At 35.4% G+C, this 22,171-nt stretch overlaps 1 protein-coding gene across 1 annotated transcript in view; it reads left to right on the top strand.

Annotated features, from left to right (window-relative positions):
- The window catches only part of CSMD3 (CUB and Sushi multiple domains 3), a 600,957-nt gene that overhangs the window by 483,043 nt on the left and 95,743 nt on the right, over positions 1-22,171 (top strand). Inside the window, exons 34-42 of the mRNA XM_014965576.1 lie at positions 575-670; positions 1,520-1,723; positions 4,579-4,703; positions 8,699-8,795; positions 9,670-9,774; positions 13,107-13,225; positions 15,779-15,848; positions 17,707-17,823; positions 21,871-22,080. Coding sequence (XP_014821062.1) covers positions 575-670; positions 1,520-1,723; positions 4,579-4,703; positions 8,699-8,795; positions 9,670-9,774; positions 13,107-13,225; positions 15,779-15,848; positions 17,707-17,823; positions 21,871-22,080 — 1,143 coding nt within the window. The remainder of the gene's footprint in view (positions 1-574; positions 671-1,519; positions 1,724-4,578; positions 4,704-8,698; positions 8,796-9,669; positions 9,775-13,106; positions 13,226-15,778; positions 15,849-17,706; positions 17,824-21,870; positions 22,081-22,171) is intronic.

Below are 22,171 nucleotides of genomic sequence, written 5' to 3'. Positions count from 1 at the left end.
AAAGAAAAAAATTATAGTTTCTTACACGCAATTCAGGCAAACATATAAAATAGTGATTTTGAACTAAAAGCTGACCACTCAGAACTCTTCACGCTACTGAATAAATGGGAGAAAAATTGAATCTATTTTTTTTCTTCTGATATTTAGCTATTATAGTGAGTGTTTTGGGCTTCTTACTCTATGCCTTTATGATTTTTATCTAGTGAGCAATTTGAAATTAGTATTATATATTTAAAAGGGAAAGCAGCGTGTATTTTTTAACAAAGTAAAATTGTTAAAATTTTAAATTTAAAATTCACTCAGTTAAAAAAAGTTATTAGGTTCGGGGGTTTTTTTGGTAAAGGAAGAGAACAACAAATATTCCTAATAACTGAGATAAGCTTTAGTATCCCTTTTCTAGAACATAATGCTGCCAAGGTAAATTATTGAAATAATCTGTATCTTGCAAAGTTTATTGAAGCAGAACAGGGGTTTGGGAGGGTTATTTCTAGCTGAAAAGATATTGACAGGTATTTTGAATGCTGCTTTAGGAAAAAGTGCTTATGATAGCTTTGTATTTGCTTTGTTTGAGTAGGTGAATCCCTTCCATTGAGCTCAGGTAACCAGATCACGGTTAGATTTACTTCAGTTGGACCAATAACAGCTAAAGGATTTCATTTTGTTTATCAAGGTGAGACACCATTGAAAAATGTGTACATTTATTCTTTTAATCACAAATTGTAGAACAGACTGGGGATGTAGAGGGAAGGAATAGCCTGTTAACGATACAATAAGTTTCACTATTTCTGTAAGGTTTGAAAAATGTTTAGGACTGTTCTTTCACCTGCATTTTAAAGCTTAAATCAAATGTTTAAGAAGCCTAAGAGAGGTGCCAAATTTGAGAAGACAGTTATATAAAGCAGCTGTTTCTTTTTGCTAATCTGATTGACTAATGCTAGATCCATCTGGCTGGTTTATTTCTCAATTTAAATATGAATAACTGTAAGTGTTATTACCTGTGGCTGAATCAGTGATCTTGCTGTTATTACGATCCTTCTTATTGGGTTACCTTATTTTCCTTTTTATGGGTCATACACAGAAGGGGTTATACATCAGTACCTCCAAATGCAATTCAGTCTTTCATTAAATGTAAATCCTGATCCGACAGTCAGAATACACATTTAGAAATCCACAGGAATAAATGTAAATATCTACCTGACAAGAATTGGTACTTTGAAACCATGTATTAGCTGAATATTTCATCGTAGTAGTTTTTCCAATTCCATTTTAGAAAGGTTTCAATGTGGATTTTATGCACTGCTTTTAATCTTGGTGAGATAATAAGTGCTATGCTCTTACAAACAGTAACTCAGACATCAAAAGTATGCAATCCGTATTGGGAAGATTCATTTGGGGATTATGAAAATGTTCTTAACTGGCAAATAACAAATGATATTTCGAGCCATTTACTTCCAGTCAAAATCTGTGTTCCTCCACGAAATCTAAAATTAAGAATCCACAATTGTTTGTATGTTTGCAGCTGTTCCAAGAACGAGTGCGACACAATGTAGCTCTGTGCCCGAACCAAGATTTGGAAAAAGGATTGGAAATGAATTTGCAGTTGGGTCACTGGTTCTTTTTGAGTGCAATCCAGGCTATATTCTCCATGGGTCAACAGCAATTAGATGTGATACAGTACCAAACGCACTGGCACAGTGGAATGATTCACTCCCTACGTGTGTTGGTGAGTTCTTACGGCTTTTTAATATAATTAATTACCGCCCAAAGTTTAGGCCATTCTCTCCAGTGGAACGTGTTCCTTCTTTGTCATCATTTTGTATTTTATGTCATCTCTAAAGTATTTTATTCTTGCTTACTTTTGTTCACTTTCTTCTTCATTCAAGGTTAAGATTTTATTCCCCTTTCTATTCTAACCTTGCTGTGACATTTCATGAGTTTCATGAACATACTCTGCTGCCATAAATTATATGTTACCTTCTTTTATGTTAATGTTAGTGACAGTCCCTTGGCTGTCCCTTAATCAGGACTCAGAAATATCTGTTTGTGCCCTGAGTGCTTGCAAGGCATGATCTCACCTTCAGATCTCTAACAAGATACTGCAAGCTATTAGAAGGAACATTACCGTATTAAAGATTTCCTTAGGAAGAGTTTTGCTAATTGTCAGGAAAAAAAAGCAGTAATTTTTCAGATCAGAAAACATACTTTGTATGGTTCTAATCATACAAGATTAAATTCTCAAAATTAAATTCTTAAATGAATGTGCATCCATTGACATTTATAAAGCTGATTTGCACCAACTGGAAATCTGGTGATTGTGCTGAAAAGCCCCACAGTAAAGAGATAAAATTCTAATAGTACATTTTTCCATTTTTATGCCAAGGGCAAATATGATACATTTGCATACTATGCTTTATTAGAGTTTGGCTTGTTTTTTTATAAAAAACATCATTTGTTTAGAAATGAATTTAAAATGGTTATTGTTTGCACAGATGTTTTTGCAATGCCATCAAACTTTTCCATCTGTAACATCAGTTGCAGTTCTGACTGCATTACACATTCATTTTGTGCAAATTGAATACACTGAAAACTATTCATTTTGAGGATGAAGACATCTGAAGAACTCTGTTCCCAACCAAAACAGTAAATATATGTATGAGTTAGTTACTTTACTTTTCTTGACATAGAAGAGATTTCATATAAAAAGTGATCCTAACCCATGCCAAAACTGCATTACGATACTGACTCCAGCATTAAGAAGTACATACGCTTGTACACATGTGTGTATGTATGTACATAGTACATATGATGGTTGGGCTCGATGATCTGAAAGGTCCCTTCCAAAAGGCAATTCTATGGTTCTATGTTCAGAGTTTTAGATTAGTGGTGGAAAAGAAAACAGATAACATTTTTTCATGAGGTTGATTTTGAATCTTCTGTGCTAATCGGGTGATGGTGCATGGTAGAGTCCAAGTGATTTTCAGTAAAATAAAAGATTTTCTCCAAAATACTAAAATCCCGATAGAGATCAAAACTAATACCACTGGAGTAATAGTAATAAAATATCATTAATCTGCCATTATACACAAATAATGTTTATTTAGACTGTTTCAGGGATAGGAATGGAACCACAATTTATATATCAATAAGAAGCTGAAGTATATAACTGTATTTCATTTATTCTCAGTGATTATGGTTAAATCAGTAGAATTGTAATATTTTCTCCCTTGAAATGTAGTTCCTTTGTTTTTCATATATAACAACTCAATAGTGTTGAAATCATTATTTTGACCATTGATTACAGTATATTACTGATATTCTTGTCCGTTATTTAGTCTGTGAAAGAGAGTGCTATCTGTCTCTAGGCAAGTTGAACTGGGAAAGGGTTACAGGCCACTTTATGTGTGAAAATCATTGTGCCAATAAAAGTGATAAAATATATATGAGGTGAAAATTGCATCGAACTAAATCAGTTTAATAATTGAAGTGGTAGACATGACCATATTAAATTGCCTTAACTCTAGTGAACGCTTGACTATTTCCTTACAGATAGCAGACATCAGTCATTCTGTCTGTTCGTCCTGTTATGAGTAATTATTTAAACACTTTAAGTGACACTGACCTTTAGTTTATCCATGTAGTTCCCAACAGATTCTATCAATTATATGCAACACAAAATGTGGCTACAGTATTCATTACTAAGATAAGTTGCATTCTCCTACATACTTTCTAACTCCTCAGATTTGTGTGTAATGAAATCAGTTTAGAACTTGCGCAGAAGTGATACGTTAACTTCTAATGGTTTTGATAAACCATCTCATCAATCTTTTCCCTCAACTTCTTAAATACCAACCGAATATCCGTATCTAGATTAAGCTCTTTGTCCCTGTTAGAGCATCTAATGATCTAGACAAGATACTTTCAAGTTGAACATTCAGAAGAGAAACTTGATGGTACCAAATGCCTCCGTCCAATTTCATGCATAACACTTGTATTAATCCACGGGCAGAGATATGAGGAGTGCAGCCTCGCAGGCGTTTAGCAATTTCTTTACGAATGTGATAGATCCATAGTCTGTAATGTGGTAACTCACATAAGCAAAGAAAGTAGTCAAGGAGTTGAAACTGGTGCTATTAATTATTTAGATAACAAAAAAGTAGCAGTATTTTGCTTTTTTTAGTTTTTAATTTTTATACTAACAAAATACATAACTGTCCAAACTTCATTCTCAACCCCTAAAAGTGATGCTTTATTTTTGTAAGATTTCTGAGAAGCAATGGAATGGATTTAACTTTATTAAAGATCAAATAAATAAGGGGAATATAAATAATAAGCATGATTCTGTCAGGTAGAAAACAGACATAATTCTAATTTTCTCCTATTCTTTTTTCATCATTTAAAATACAGTTTCTGAGATATAAGATTTTATTTTCCTGAGGCAAATAATAATTTTTGAATGTAGCATAAATGTACAAAAGTTTTCAACCGTGGTACGCTGAACATTGTGTAAGCTTTTATAACAACTTTTCTCTACTTCTGAAGGTCCACACTTCTACTTGTGCCTTGTCCATTTCCTTTCAGTGCCCTGTGGGGGAGTTTTAACAAAGCGCAAAGGGACCATTTTGTCTCCTGGTTACCCTGAGCCTTATGACAACAATCTGAATTGTGTATGGAAGATCACAGTACCAGAGGGAGCTGGGATTCAGGTAAGTATACTTGCTATTTGCTTGTTATCACCATGTTTAAAACTGTTTTTCCTGATGCAAGAGCATAGAAGGGTCATTTATTAATACATTTTTCTATCTCACTAGTTATTCTTACAATGGAATTTATTGCACATCTTTTTATTCATGCAGCTTTTAAAAATAATCATATTTACAAAAATCTTAAAAAGATACACTTGAAATTTTTTATTTAGAAGAAAATCACCAATACCTTAAAATGTGTTATTTCCATAGGTCAGTGATTCCTTGTAAGCCAGAGGAAATAGAGAGGCTTTCCTGCTATATTTTTTTCTTCTCTCAAAAATGGATAAATCTTTTCTTACAGAGTAAAATTAAGTGGATTTCTTTTGTGGACAAGTTATATATGTTTTTCTAGAAACTGTTATTTACTTTATAGTTATGGAATTTCACTGTGATATAAAAACACTTTAGTGTTTCAAGATGACATGGGAATGGATCATATATTGTCAGGATTCTCATTTACTAACATTTAGATTAAAAACTTCATGGAACACTTAGTAGAAAAGTATCCATTAAGCAAAGTCATATATATCTCACTTTTTCTAATTCACTAAAGAAACTGACTTTTGGTCAGTAAATAACTGAAATTTGGTTATTGGAAAGGCAATTGTTTATTAAATTAGGACTTTTCAGTATCACCTGATCAAATTCCTAGAAAAACTCGTATCAAGAAACCAGGATAGCAAGTTTTCTATGTCCAAACATGGTTCAAAATATAGCTACTGTAGAAAATGAATAAACAAAGTATACTTTCAGTACGCAAAGATTTAATAATGAGAATCAGGAAAAACATTGTGGATGGTTTATGAAAGCTCTCTTTTTAATAAACTACATCACAGAGCTTTTAAGATGTTTTACCGTGTCAAGGAAAATTTTAAAAATAGTATAAGTTTATACTTTGCTATTTTATAAGCATTTGGAAAAATCTATTTTTTGTTTTAAATAACTAAAAATACTTTAGAAAAATGTAAAGACATTATGGAAGAACAACTAAATCATCATAGATACAACCTAAGCCATACATAATAACATTTATGAGTTCAATTTTCAAAGACACTGATTTTGATTATCAATAGTATTTAATAACATAAATCAGTTTTGAGCTTGATTTTGAGGAACACTACTTGATTTAAGCAGTTGACGAAGTTAGGGTACTTTGTTCTGTGTATTTCTTATACAATCAGTAATGTAAGTTAAACACTAGGTGAATAGTTCGGAGGATTTAAATTAGGCATTAGTTGGTGTCCTGACTTGGTCACTGTTGCTTTTTGGAAATTATTATCTCTTATCTCAGACTGCATTAAAAGACAAAATTACTAACTTTGATTTCCAGTTAGGTATCTAATCTGTGATATATTCTTTTGCTCCAGAGTTATAAGAAGAAGAATATATTTACTGTTTGCTTTTTTCTAATTCTCCCAAAGTTTTTTGCTGAGCTTGCAAATACCATCCCTTCTTTCTATTATCAGTTACTGAATACGTTAATATTTTATACTTACATAAATGTAATGCCAACAGGCCAGTTTCATGGGCATACCTGTACGATTGTAATTAGATCTGTCCAATGTTTAATTTTGTTACTGAAGCAGGACAGTAAAGAAGTGTGATATTCATGCTTGATACCTTGAGTCCTGTCTGATTTTGAGGGCTAGGTCTGAGGAAGATAAATCCCTGAGAAAGTAAACTGAGTACAGCTGATTCAGGATGATGAATCAGCTGATTCTGATGAGACAGAGTACTCATCAGAAGTCATCATACCATTTTTGCTGAGTTATTTTTCAGAACTCAGCTTAGCTTTATATCTACTAATGACATAAAAAAATGGCATCAGAATTGTATTTTTTTTTCAATTCATAGCAAAGAAAAAAAGCTGAATATACATACATAAAATATAATTATTACTGTGGGAAAAACAAGCAACAAAAAAAAAACCCAACACAAAAAAAAAAAACCCCAAAAATAACCAAACAGCTACTTTAGGGAACATTTGAAAACTTGGCTGACTGTTTTTGTCCAACCTGAGAATGCGTGCAAATGCAGATATTCAAGATAATGTGACAGTTAATGCTTTTGTGTTTATGTAAGTGCATAAAATATCTGGACATTTTTCCTGACCGATATTTATTCCCTCACAGTAACCAAGACACTTTCCCTGCTTTAAAGGAAATGAATATATCACCAATGTATATTCCTCTGTGAAATGTGTAAATGGAATTTTAAACTATCTAGGTGTAACAGCTATCAATGGGTATGACTACGTTGTTGAATTGAAACAGTGTGGTAAGATGTAAATGCTGTGCTGTCTTAAATTAAAAAGCAGAAATTTAAAAGTAGATTTAGGTAAAATATGAAGAGTGTGGACTAAAAACCCGCCTTCAGGCCCCTAGCTTAAATACCTTATATACAAAATTAATCTACCATGGTTCCTAATAAAGTTAGGACAGAAAGGCATCTTGAGTAGGTAATTCAAAACATCTAATACAGACTCCAGCTCTGAATCACTGCCTGAATCTGTGTCTGTCTATTTCCTGACTACATGGGGAGGGCAACTAGCATCAGTTGCACTAAAATAGATTTTTTAAATTAGGTGGTTTATGATAAATACAAAAACTGTGGTTAGCAGAAATCTGGCCACAAAAACACAGAAAAAAAATTAGATAATTTTAAATTTGGTCTGATGGTTTCCTAGCTGCCTGCACGTCCAATTCTGTATTTCTTCAGAAATATTCTAGAGACAACACCAGTAAATTTCACCTAAATCCCTTGTGAACCAAAAAGTAAACAGACAAGTCTTAAAGTTTTCTGAGAGACCGGATCCCCTGGGCCTCCTCCAAGTATCTAAAACATGCTAACACTCAGGGACCCTCCATTGCTTCACTTTAACAAAAATAATCATTTTTGGCTGTAGTATCTGGCAAATTCCTACAAGAAGTGCAGTGTTTAAGGCCCTGGTCCAAGAAGCTGGTAACCAAACTGAACATTCATTTTTCCTAGAAGGTGATACAGTCATACATTTCACAGGAACCCCCAAACTTCATTACCTAGTTGTACTGGGACCAGCGCATGTTTCCTCTGTTGAAGTTACTCCATTTGGGAGAAAAGGACAAATAAGCGAGGCAGAAAAACAGTAAAAAAAAAAAAAGCTTAACTCTAACTTAGTGATTAAGGCACCCCTTTTTGAGAGTGGTTGGGGTTTCATCTGTGCTTCTTTAAAAGCTTTTCATTAGGCGATTATTTCACTGAAACAAAAAAATCCAAGAACCTCTTGCCTCCAAGACAGGAAGAGGAACCCTGCCTTTCTTTACTTTGTGGGGAACAGATATATCCTCCCTCTTGTGGTCTGTCTGATTAGTGCTTTGTACCTCCTTATGAGTGGAAGGATGTTGTCACCTCTGGAAGGAATGAAGTGAATAATTGTCTTTTGCTTGTAGCATGCTAGTGAGTGCTGCTCCTCAGGAGATGAGTCAATGATGAAGGGAACCAAACACAGGAAGTTGCTCTTACCTGGAGGCAAACGTGAACATGGCAGAGCAGATGATGCAGAGTGCATCACTGTGGAGCTGGTTTTAGCCCTGGATAAACTAGAGAGAATCACAAAGAAACCACAGTAATTGATGATATCATGTTTTGTCTTCCCTTCAGTGTCTTCCAAACAAAGGAATTATATTCTATACCCTGTATTTTTCAGTTGTGTGACTCTTCTTTCTTTAGGGGTAATATGTGGTTGTCACTCAGGGTAACAGATTTTAGAAGTCTGAATTGGCAATTAAATAAAAAAAGAATATTGCAAGGCAATTTTATTCCCTTAATGATGATTTTCCATTCTCTTTGACAACGAGAGCAAGACACAACTTTTCACGACTGAAAGCAACAGAGACTACAATTTACAGTCATCTCTGTTCTTGAATACAGGGGGGAAGTTGTTTACATTCTTTACCTCACATTTTTCTTCACAGGTGCAAGTGGTGAGTTTTGCCACAGAACACAACTGGGATTCCTTAGACTTTTATGATGGTGCTGACAACAATGCTCCAAGGCTTGGAAGTTATTCAGGTGACTTAGAAGTGTTTCACCAATTCAACCCTTTATTGTAACCGTACAGCCCTTTCTAGTTCTTTTGTGTGTGCATATTTTTTTCTCCTATAGTTAACAGCAGGTAGTATTCATTCTATTTTAATCTGTCACCTCTTAGCAGACTTTCATAAAGTTAAAAAAATGTTAGAAATTAAATAACTCCCAAACAAGGTAACTATTAATCTCATTTTTTGCCTGCTTTTATAGCAGGGTCCAGAGATACAGACCTCTAAAAGAGATGCTTCTTGAAACTGTTTGTGACTGAAGAACGCATTCTTCATTCTTATTTTAGATAAATGAGACAATTCTGTTTGCCTTACTTTTTCTTGTTTTGTTTTGTTTTCCTTTATGCTATTCCATTCATGTGTATGGAATGAAATCAGGCAATAAGATTGCTGTCTTGTGCTGAAACACAAATAAATAATTGATCACATTTCTATGAATAGCCCTACAAAATACGTTCAGAGCTGCTTGATATATTTGACTGTTACTTTAAAAATTATTCCAGTTGCGGGATTTGCTCTTGCTTTTATGAAAACCTTAGTGAATATTTCTCCTTTTGTAGATAAAAGCGTGTAATAAATTTATATTAGACCCTGCTTCCCTGAGTGCCTACGGTTCATGTCTCTGATATTGTGGTGCACTGAAAATGTAATAAAACTTTTACAGGGATAGAGATTTGATAACATCCATGATGACAAAATATAGTGGAATTGGTTATGCGACCTCTCTTTCTCCCTCCCATCCTTTCTCCCCTCCTTTCTCTTTTTCTTTTCTTATAAACACACAGATCTATGTAAGTATTTAGTTCAGTTTCCGTGCATTTTAAGAATATTTTGATTTCTCTTTTCAGGAACAACCATACCTCCACTTCTCAACAGCACATCAAATAATCTGTACCTAAATTTTCAGTCTGATATCAGTGTTTCAGCTGCTGGATTTCATCTTGAGTATACAGGTAATGCAGAAATATTCAGTTAATCAAGAGCACTTGCTGGTTCCAGGTGTATTTAAACAATATATGAAAGAGGAATATTCAGTTCTATTGCACATAATGAGCTACATACCGTTACTTCAAATTCACTGGTGAAATCCTCATTTAATTCCAAGGGAGCAAGATCAGGCCTGAAATCAGGCCTTCCTAAGGACTAGGAAGTTTAGTTTTATTTGCTTTCACCTTTAATTTGAATATGAAAAACAGGTCTGAAAAACTTTTCTGTGTAGCCCTTTAGGGTCAAACCTCTCTGTGCCTGCTCAGGCGGGCACTCCAGCTTCTGCTCAGGCAGCTTATTTGGCTCATGTTCTTCTCTCCGTCCTCCTTCGGTGAAGTCTCCTCTTGCTCTGGCCTCGTTGTTCCTGTTCTTGGTGCTTACTGCCTTTTCTTAAATATGTTTTAACAGAGACACACCTGGGTGGTTCAGAGGCACCACAAACTCCTCTGGTGGCTGCAGCTGTGTCCGCAGTGAGTCGGCTGGAACCAGCTGTGTCCAGCACAGCCCCTGGTCTCTTCCCACAGAGACCACCCCTGCAGCCCCATATCCCACAGCCCACCGCCAAAATCAGCAAATTTTGCCTGATAAAATAATAGATAGTATGTGGTTTATATGAATGTGTAGGATATGAAAATTAATCACTTTTGCGAAAATGAGAGAATGAGTAAACTGAAAATAGCAGCTGTGCTTCTTCACTAACTGACAAATGCTCACAGGCTGCTGAGAACACAGCAGAATTATTTCAAACGTTTTTATTATTGCTGAGTACCTCACCAGTGGAAAAGGCTATAATTATAAACATACTTTCTGTCTGAATGAGATTGCCTAAGCTGACTGACAGGAATTCTGGCAATCACTAATATTTTGTTGCAGGGTATTTATTTTTATTTTTTTTCTTCCCAGCTGTGCAGTTTCCTCTGCTCAGCTCAGTTCTGGTGTCTGATCTGCATAATTGTGTCACGGTTATTTCTTGTCAGTTTTACAGTATGCAAATCCCATGCTCTGGTTGTCTGATTAGCCAGTTGGAGAACATGGCCTTGCAAAATTGCTGCCTGATCGCTTGTCTATAACTAAACATTAATTAGAGGTTAGAATTATCCTGCCATTTCCTTGAACTGCAGATACCCTCTCAGCTGCTTACAACTTCAGAGGGGAAAAAACTGCAGGAAGTTATGAAAACAAAGTAAAATAAGACTGAATCCAGTGAGAGGGAAAATGCATCTGTGTATTGCTACGTGTCCAAATAACTGAAATGTGTGGTCTAGTGCCAGCATACAACTTACACTCCTAAATAAAGAATTCACAGTATATAACTTCAAGTATCGGTCCCTGCCAAGAACAATAGCTATATATGTGTCTATGGATTTATACAAGGGTTTATGTGTGAATCTGTGCATATGTAATAGGTTTTCTGTGTGTGTATAAACCCAAAGTATGTGCTGAAAATTTGTAATTCAGGAAAAAATATTGATGTCTCTCAGTAGATACTCAATTAACCAGTAGCTCAGTGAAATACATTATTTTACAAGATCAATAATTAATTAACTCTTCATATGCAGGTGAGAGAGATCTGTGATTAAGACATCATATAGACTTTGGGATGGAGTGAGGAAATTGCAAAACAATGTCTGAACCTGTAATCTTTATTGGAAACGAATGTAAACTTTAAGGACAAAAATTTTGTAGTAAGTTAAGAATTATGGTTGAAGAGTAAACTATGAAGAAGAAACTTTATAGTTTACTATGAAGTAAACTAAAGAAACCCTTATAAAGTTATCAGTGGCCAAAAGTAACGAGTACAACTTTTCAGTCTGTGGGCCTGTATCATGTATTTCTGATTCCCACTAACAAATATCTGTAGTAAAAAAAAATCTTTTTACATCTCATTACTGTTCTCAGCAGAGAAAATAAGGACTGCAAAGGCATTAAGCATTTTTTTCCAATTCAGGATTGAATTTATGTTTTATAGCAGGAAGTTTATATTGTCATGATCCTGAGTTTTACTTGCATGAACAGGCTGTGCACGCCAATGATTTTAGTTCAAGCAGATTTTTTTAAAATACAGTTTTATATAAAATTTCATGTTCCCAATACATTTTCAAGAACCGGAATTACAAACTAGATGATGAGTTTAGTATCTACTTTCTAAATGCTAGACATTATTATTTATTTTTATTTTTACAATACAATGTTATTGTAAAATTAAGGTAGTGAAAACTATTAGTGATGCACAAAACACACCTTATAGAGAAAAAATAATGTGTATGCTTTATAAATTCCTAGAATTTATCTTCCAGCTTTCATATAGTATAAAAATATGTCATTATAGAAGTCGCCAAAGAGTAAATTTTACCTAATGGGATCCTTAAAGGAAGTGAACAGTTATATTAAAAAGTTTTTAAACATGAAGATGTTGATAATATATTGAAGTAGTGCCATTGTTGAATCCCACATTATTTCCCTATTACCCTGGGTACTGATGTTTAGTTGCTTAACAGTCCTGGCTTCACAACTACTTAGGGTGTAGTTCTTACAGTCAGCAAAGAGAGTAAGTGAGCAGCTTATAGTTAATGCTACGCATATTTGCATGTTCCTGGATCTTCCTGGGAAGACACAATGAAGAATTTATTTCTTTCTCTTTTTGAATACCATGAAAAAAGCATACAGTCTCTTGGCAAACTTGATTCTATTCCGATAGAAGAGATACTTAGGTACATCATTAAAAATAGCAGAATAAGTGGAATTTGATGTAAATATTTAATTTCTGTGAGTGTGTCTGTACATGAATGGAAGAGTAAAGTCAGACCTGTGAAGGATTGAATGCAGGTGAGCAGTTATGCTTTGCACTGGTTTTCGTGTGTTTTGCACTTGGTGTGGTATTGACCAGCATCCCCCAGAACAGATTCTGGGAAAGGAAAGTGGGGGTACTCCCAGTTTGAATTAGGTAGGCTGTAATTATGATGAGACTGGAGGTGGAAATGAATGAATCTCAGGCAGGAGATAGTGGAAATTTAGAGGAGACTGAGTTGAGACTGCAGATTGTTGGGAAGTGTTTGGTGCCACCCTGTTTATTTTCTTCCTTTTCCTTTGCTCAGGAAAGGAGGTTATTCTCCTTATATAACAGTTGTTCCAAAATAATATGCCATTTGCTTGTCCACAGATGAACTGCTGGTATCCAAGAGCTTCCTAAAACATATCAGTACAGTGTGCCTGTGTACAGTGTACACAGAAGTTCTATGTAAATCTAAAAACAGATTTTATGTTCCTTAGAATGTTTAAACTTCTCAATTTTTCACAGCTATAGGTTTGGACTCTTGTCCTGAACCACAGACCCCAAGCAATGGGATCAAAATTGGAGACAGATATATGGTTGGAGATGTGGTGTCTTTCCAGTGTGATCAGGGTTATTCTCTTCAGGTGAGCCAAGTTTTCATTTTCAAATGGTGCCTTTTAGTTGTTTAACATGGTTATGTTTGAGTCTGTCAGTATGAAATGGACACTGAACTCTTCAGGAGTTGTGGACGCTTGCAGGACTAGTTAGCTTTTCTGTAAAATGTTACATTAGCAACTATCCAAATATTCCATCAGAAGTGTATGACTCTGTGCTTCCTCTGCACTAGTGATTATAGGTTGTTATCTGTTATTGATGACATCTTTGGTATTCATAGTTGAGCTATGCAATGTTGGCAAATTAAGTTAAATGGCTTGATGAGCAATTATCAATCGTTCTCTATGTACAGAAGGAGAAAGAGAATAAGTGAAGAGGGGGAATAACAAGATATAAAGGGAAGGGAAATAATTGTTTTCCTCAGTAAATCAGACAGTGTCAGTTACTTTCTTTCAGAAATTTCTTGGGGCTTTTTATCCAAAAAGGTTTTCAAATCTGGGTGTATTTTTTGCCAAGCAAATTTGCTGTGGTCTTGCATTTGCAGTGATTGTAATCTGTGACTAATTTACTTCTTTGAGTTACTCAGCATATATAACCAGTAGGGATCTGCCTCCAGGAAAGTTCCTGAAAATATTTTCAAAAATATATACAGTTACACTCTGGAACCAAATAAAAAGAAAAGGTTGTTTCCACTTGAGATGCTCCCCAAAAGGACTAAGGTTCCAACTGACAGGTTACTGTTTTCAACAAAGTTTCTTTGCGGCTCTGCAGACTGTACCGTCTCTACTTTATCTACCTCTTTGAGAGCGTAAAAAGAGCCAAAAGAGTCATATCACCTATGTACAGTGAAAAGAACAGTCTTAAAGGGAGAAAATGTTTTGTATATAACAGCACATGATTAACCACTAATGGAGTTATTGATGCCTTTGGAGTAAAATAGCAAAAGGATAATTTACCTGCCTTTCTTTCTTCATTAACATCAATCTGGCCTGTAACACATGTTGATGAGTGTCAGACTAAATAACTGAAGTTTTAAAAACACTGATCATTTCAAACATTTATTTTACATAATTCTCTGAAGACCTAAATGCTGGGGTCATATGTACAGCATCAAAAAGAGAAATTTAATTAATTTTTTGGACTACAAATATTTTTTTAAAAGCTGTGGTTTCTGTTTTGTGATAGAAACTAAATAAACTTGTCTGCTTCTGAATCTCAGCTGCCATTTGAATTTGGAATTTGTATTGTATCCCAGTTTACCCTTCAAGACAGAGTTTCTAGTCAAGTCTGCAGCCTTCTACCATTTAAAGAATAACTGAAATGTTCTGTGATTTCAGCTGTGACAATGACTATTGAAGTTTACTTCTTATGTTGCCTGATTTTAGCTGGTAAATTTTTGGAACAACCTGTCAATTATTTTTTTCTTCTTTGGTTTAATTTCATACTTAAATTCAGATGTGTGAGCACATAAGACACAGCAAATGACTGAAGTAAAGAAAATATAAAGCACATTGGAGCATACACTTGCAAACATACCTGTAAAACCTTTTCCCTCCATGTCGTCTTTCCTAGCTTATACAGTATGACTTTGCCACTTTTTTTTTCCCCCCCTTCTAGCAATGAGCAGATATGCCCACTTGCACTATGGAGAAAGTGTGTTCATTTGTCTTCTAGGAAACAAAAAGAATAGGTTACAGATTGATGAATAAACTATTCACAGTTACCCTGGATGCTTGATTCCCTCAAATGCTACAGACTCTGAATTGACAAGGAGATTTAACATGAAAAACTAACTTTTCTCTTCATGTGAAGGTTGACCAAACAGGCTAAAAGCCACTGATTTTTTTTCTACTAGGTCATCTTAAAATGTTCACTATATGGTTTTGCAAGGTATCCCAAGTACGTTTTCTCTTAAGATTTTTCATTTTCATACGCTGTCTCCGGAAGACAATTGCAATTACATGAAGGTGATGAACAGCACAGAGGGTCACTCTGGTGGGTCTTGGAACTTTTCTGTAACAGATTGCCTTGAAGTCATAACACATCTGCTGAAAAGGGACACATGTTGTAAAGAGATTTCTTAAATATCTCAGCTTTTGGCAACTTAAGCCAACTGTTTCGGGGTTGAGGGTAAGGGCTGCATTTAAAATAGGTATTATGAATTTAAGATGTAAAGTCAGTACTGTATGACGTATATAGTTCGTATCTTTTTGTCATGTTCCACAAATGATGCAAATCAATACTATGTCAACGTTGCTTCAGTTAGACTTTTAGTTTCTAGACCCTTGTTCTATACTAAAGCTGATATTATAGAATTCAGCTGGACACTGTTATACTGTTAGAAATTAAGGCATAGATACAGTTCTTTAGTGGTCTAACAGTCACATAATTAAGATTACAGTCTTCTCTGCTGTATTGAAGGTATGACACAATTAACAGCGTGCAATATAAATGTTATACCATATTGATTTTATGTATTTTGATGATGTTTAAAATTATAAATTATTTTTAAGATAATGATGATGTGCCATATATCATATGTTTTTTTACTACATGAATAAGCAAATATTGTGCCATTTTAGGGACATTCACATATCACCTGTATGCCTGGACCAGTAAGAAGATGGAATTATCCGATTCCAATATGTTTAGGTATGATCAGCATGCATAAACTTTCTTAATGTGCCATAATGAGAAACCCAGAGAACTCAAAAATAAGAAATAAGTATAGGGGAAACAACAGGGAAAACGAGAAGAACTTAATTAAAAGTGAAAATGGTCAAATTAAGCTGAAGATTTTCAAAGTATACTTCACATTTATTTTTGCAAAGTTTTTCTGAAATGTCCAATCACAAGAAGAAAGAATGAAATACATTCTAGTCAGAATCGATTATAAACTGACTATCAGTGATGAGGCCTCCAGAAACTCTTGCAAACATAGTTCATTTATTTATGAATCATTTCCACAGCAGAATGATGAATATTATAGAAAATAAAATTATAGAAATAGCATTACAGTTTAATCTCTAATATGTTCAATGTAAAGTGTGCCTGCTCAGTTTAAGAAGATACATTATTTTTCAAATTTAACTATATACATGACCATATTAATATTATTGGAAGAAGCACCAGAATCCTGCCAGAAGCCCAAATGAAACATCTGAAATGTATTTAAATGCATTTTTTTTATATTATGAAGAAATGCAAGGGATATTTGCACTCTCTTTCACTGAAAAGAAATGCTTTTTTGCTTGGGTTCCCTAAAAGTAAGTGTCATCTGTATTTGTGATCTCGAGTCCAGGGAGGTCGTGGAGTCCCCTTCTCTGGAGATCTTCAAGATCCTCCTGGCTGCAGTCCTGAGTGATGTGCTCTGGGCAGTCCTGCTTTAGCAGGGGAGTTGGACCAGATGATCTCTGGAGGTCCCTTCCAACTCACAATTCCGTGATTCCGTGAATGTATGGAAAGTAGGATACTGCAGATCTCATTAAAGATTTTGTACTTTGCTTTTCTTCAACATGGATTATATATCCTCTTGAGCTGCCTCTCATAATCCTGTTCTTAATCCTGTGAGGTGTTAAAAACCTCCTATGAGGTACTGAGCTCCCTCAACTTGGAATTTATAAATATTCAACAAGATTCAGATATTTGTAAGATTTTTTTCAGAAGTTAGTCTTCACTTTCTATCATTATGCATTAATATATGTCTAGGAAGTCTAATACAATAATTGAACTGGTCTGTTGTGAATTCTGAAAAAAAGATGCTGTGCTGCAATTTTAGGGTGGGTTACTTTCCTTTTTCTCCTTCTTTTTTGCAACTAATGATTTTTAATTGTGTCACAAAGGATGTAGCAATTAACTGCACAAAACTGTTAAAAACCCCTGTGTTTACCATAACTCATATTTCAAATCTAATACTGAAGTGTAAGTTGGTCTATTCACTGGTGTCATGCCTGAAAAAAAAAAATTAAAATGAACTTTAAATATGGATTTACTCCAATTTCTGGAAATATATATGTGTGTACATTTTCTAAGCCAGTTTATTTTATCTAATTTTTAGAACAGCAGTTCTAAACAAATGCAGTTTTTAAAAGGCCTCTTGAAACGCTTTGAGTAGAGAATCTGTTAAAAATACATTATTAACTTAGATGCTCCTTTACAAACTGCTGTGGAATTGTGTCAGTGTTCCTAATGTGGGCTCATGTTTGCTGCTTGCCTGTTCACAAGGGTGGTTCATGCAGAATGCAGAGTAAACATCTATTCTCTTTTCAGGTGCATGTGTCCCCCAAATTAAAGACTAGTTAATTCAGAATAGTTAATGTATGTTTAAAGCACCTACTTGAAAACTACCTTGTTACAGGTATTTAGTGGTAAAGGAATGTTTGTGTATTTGTTGAAATACAAACCTAGTTGTTATTATTATATTAATGTTTGAAGGATCTTTAATGTTCTGGAATAATTTTTAGCCCATTATCCTCCTCTGAAAAATGTCTTTGATTATTTTTTTTTGCAGCACAATGTGGTGGTGCCATGTCAGACTTCAGTGGAGTGATCCTCAGCCCTGGTTTTCCTGGCAACTATCCTAGCAGTTTGGATTGCACATGGACAATAAAGCTGCCTATTGGTTTTGGTATGTATTCTTTCATGTATTAAATGTGTTGGAGGTTTTTATGGATTCAAAACACTGAATATAGATTTTAAAATATTGTGAATATACCCTGGGGAAAAAAAAAAAAAAGAGGAATTATAATTCATTTAAAGAAGTTATCAAAGCTTTAAAAGACAGATATAGAATAGAACAGCTACAGTGTTCTCGGTTTTTCATTACACATATACTACTGTTTTCTCATAAAGACAAAGTTGTTTAATTGAAATTAGGCTCAATTTCCTAACTTAATGGGCTTGATTTCCCTTTGTGAGGTCATAAACCAAACAAAAATAACTATCAGAAATATTTTAAACCAAGTCAGTATCAGTTTAGAAGTTAAAGCTACATTTGAGTTCATTATTGTATTGTTAAGCTTCTTTACATATCCTAGGTGAATATTGCAGCAGCATAGAAATGTGCTTGGAAGGGGCTTCTGGAAGTCTCCCACTCAAAGCTGTCAAGCTTCCCACTCTCAGTGAAATTGTCAGTAACACTAGATCAAGTCTACTGTGACTGGCAGATCCATCTCAGCGGGGCTGCTATTCACCTCAGCAGTTCCCAGTCTATACCAACAAGGATGTTGTGCAGCAGATGCAGAACTTTGCACTTCTTCTGCAGAACCTTTTAGAAGGGTTTGTTTACTCAGCCCTCCAGTTTTTCAGTGTTTCTCTGGACAGAAGTTGTGCCATTTGATCTATCATTCACATCCCTGAGTTTAGTATCCTCCAGAAATTTGTTGAGTATGCATTGTCATTGTTTGCATCTGTCTTGAAGACATTGAATAGTATAAACTCTCGTATCAACCCACAGAATATTGTACTTGTTATTGGCTACCAAGTGTACATTGAATGACTGATTATCACGCTTGGAGTCTTGAAGTTCCATTCATTTTTAACCTACTACCTCTCCATTCATCAAATTCGTATGTTCAGCTTCAGATGAGAATGCTATAGAAGACTGAGTCAAAAGTCATAGCTGAGTGAGAGTATATTATATCCACCTTTCTCGCTTTGTCAGTTTAATCATAGAAGGAAATAATGGCTGATCAGCTGTGATCTTCTGTTGGTAAATGCATGTTGACTGCACCTAAGTCTCTTTTTGTCTTCTATGTGTTTGAAAATTGCTTTCAATTAGACACGTTCCATAATCTCTGTGGACTGCAGTGAACCTGCAGTTGCCATTGCCCAGGTTCTCTTTTTTGTCTAAAAGGTGGATATATCTTCAGATTTCTTCTGGTCACCAGAACTCTCTATCACCATGATTTGCATAGGTAATATCAGCATTTTAATTGCATTAGGTAACCCCTTGACCAACTTTGGGTGGATCCTATATATCTATAATTGCAAAATCTGTACTCAAAGCTAGGCCATACAGTTGTGCCATCTAATTTTTATACTTGTGACACTTTTGTAGGAGCATGTACACTTGGATATTTTCTTTATATGCCAGTTGAATGGCGTGCTGTTTTTTCAGACATGCCTCATTGTTTTCTATTTTATACTTGTCATCTTCTGTCACCTTATTTACTAGGTGATACAAAATTTCTGGGTCTTCCACACTAACTGAATGTGACATCCCAAATATTTTTCCCTAGTGGGAGGTGTCCCTGCCCATGGCAGGGTGGTTGGAACTAGATGATCTTTGAGGTCCCTTCCAACCCTAACCATTCTATGATTCTATGATTCTATGAAAACTGAATTGAAAATTAACATTAAAATTCCCTGTAAAAATAAAAAAAAAGACATTAAAAGTGATGAATAAAACTGGTTTTAGTGATGCTGTGGTTCTAATCCAGTGGAGGCACATACATCTACCTCTTCTGAGTAGTAAATACAAAACCTTGAAAACACCATCATGGGAACCTTCTATAGGCTTTCACTTGTTTAAGTGTTTCTAAAAATTATTTTTTCCAGTTAGAGGTTACGGATCATAAGCTTTTTCCGCTTTTCTCCTGTAACATATAAAATGTTACATGTTTCAGAAAACCATTCATAAACTTTACAGGTATCCGGGGAGAAAGCTCTAAAAGAAAGTGACAAACACCATTTAGCTATTATAGTTTAGGAGTTAAAAAATTATTCATGACTTTTCAATAATTAATCTGACATTGTATCTTTTCCTTTCAGTTTTATATAAAATCATGTTGATTGTCTTTGCCAGAAACACCACTGAGACTCAGTCATCTTAATTAAAGTACACTATTATCATTCCATAGTGTACTAACTTCAGATAAAATATAAATTCTGCTTTGTAGTAACTTATATAGAAATATGTATAAACAGAAAAATATTTAAAGAGCCCTATAACTACTTGGCTGCTGAGCATTTTCTTCAGTTTTCGTCCAGTGGCTGGAAGGTCAAGGCCTTTGCACTCGCTTGAGGCCAGGGCCACCAACCCCCCTGCTCTGACCCCAGTAGCTGGTACCCAGTCCCCTACCACTGGTTCCCCCATTAGCTGGCATTCTGGACACAAGCTCTGTAGAATCATAGATTAGTTTGGGTTGGAAAGGACCTTCTTAAGGTCATCTGGTCCAACCTCCGCCCCACCACGAGCAGGGACATCTTCAACTAGATCAGGTTGCTCAGAGCCCCTGTGAGACCGTCTGTAGCTGCAGAGAGCTGTGGCCTCTCACTTGCTCCGGACGCTGACACCACAGGCTGCAGGGCCCTGACAGCCCTGATCTGACTCCAGCAGCTGGCACCAAATCCCAGCCGGAATCCAAATCTGATCTCACCAGTAGCTGGCACTTAGTCATTACAGAACGTATACACTTGGGATAGAGAGTGAAATTACACAGAGAGATAGTTAAGAAAAGATTTACTGAGAAGATAATGAAATGATAGGACAGACTGATGATCAGGTGCAGGGCTCAGCCAGACCAATGTACTGCCTTGCCCCGTTCTACACACAGCCAGCCCCTTGCATGCCCTTTTCTGTCAGCCCCTGTCTTTGTGTCTCCCTGCTCCCCTTTGCTCTGTGCATCCCCTCAGGGTTTTGTTTAGGTCTATGAATTCCTACACCCCTCCTAGTATGGAATCCCCCTGGTTTACAGTCTTATTAGTTGCAAAGTCCATGTTGGTCTTTGTGAAAGTCGTGCCTGTAGTTTCTTGATAGCCCACCAGTTAGTGTGACTGGCAAGGTTCATTGGCTCAATGTTTGTTTTGTCATCTCTGTGTCTTTGTATCTATTGGTTTCTGCTTTGCTCCTTTTCTGCTGGCTTCTCAATCCCAGTCCCATATCAGATAACCTCACAGGAATAAACATTCTCACACTCTCACTTGATGCCATCATTAGTGTGATTGACCAGGTTTGGTTCTTATCACTGCCTTCCTCAAGTTTGTGGCCATGTGTGTAGTTATTTGTGGCTTCCTCCTTTTCTGATCTTCCTTTCCTTCATTGAAAAATGTCCTTGACATTAAAGGAGCAGACACTCTCCTGCCACATACCTTTACAATGTTTGTGTAATGCATATTATATGCATAATTTTTACTGTGCCTCATTACTTTATATATAGAGAGATATTTATATGTATATAAGCTGAGAGAGATCAAATTATGTACAACTAAAATGTAGCTATCACTGGGGTAGAATTTTGTCACTGTTTTATTCCAGGTGAAGCACACAGAGCATTTTTTTTCTAATAGAACTGGAGGCTATTTTATGCAATTGAAAACAGGAGAGATTTAACTAAACTGGATGTTTTCAATGTTCACAACTGGAATTTGCCCTAAATGCAAAAACAACAAACTTTTCCAAAAAGTGGCATATAAATAATGTAAGTTCAATGCGTTAGATCATATTAATCTTTCAGCCTTAGCATTTCTTACCTTGCCAGCTTCTCAGAATTAATAATGCATGAGGAGGAAGAACACTTCAAACTGAATTCCATCGACTGCGTCTGGGAGCGTAACACTGCCGTGCATTTCTACTGGTTACATTATTTTCTGATATCAGTATAAAATGTAGATACTTTATTTTCCCTCCTGGTATTGAAACAGGTGGCTTTTATTTACTGATGATGTTTTTCAGGTGTCCATTTGCAATTTATGAATTTCTCAACGGAGACCATACACGATTACTTAGAAGTTAGGAGTGGATCTACAGACACTAGCACTGTTATTGGGAGACTAAGTGGCCCTCAGCTACCAGCCTCTCTGTTCAGCACAACTCATGAAACCAGCTTATACTTTCACAGTGATTACTCACAGAACAAACAAGGATTTCATATTGTATATCAAGGTGAGATTTTGACATTCTTATCTGAGAACAAGGTGGCTGTTGAAGGTTATTTCTTATTTTGGCATTCCTAAAAGATAAACATGAAATAAAA

This window comes from Calidris pugnax, unplaced genomic scaffold, assembly GCF_001431845.1.
Source record: "Calidris pugnax isolate Ruff unplaced genomic scaffold, ASM143184v1 scaffold41, whole genome shotgun sequence".
Classification (NCBI taxonomy): domain Eukaryota; kingdom Metazoa; phylum Chordata; class Aves; order Charadriiformes; family Scolopacidae; genus Calidris; species Calidris pugnax.
The sequence above is the reverse complement of the archived record's forward strand: the minus strand, read 5'-3'. Positions and strand labels throughout refer to the sequence as shown.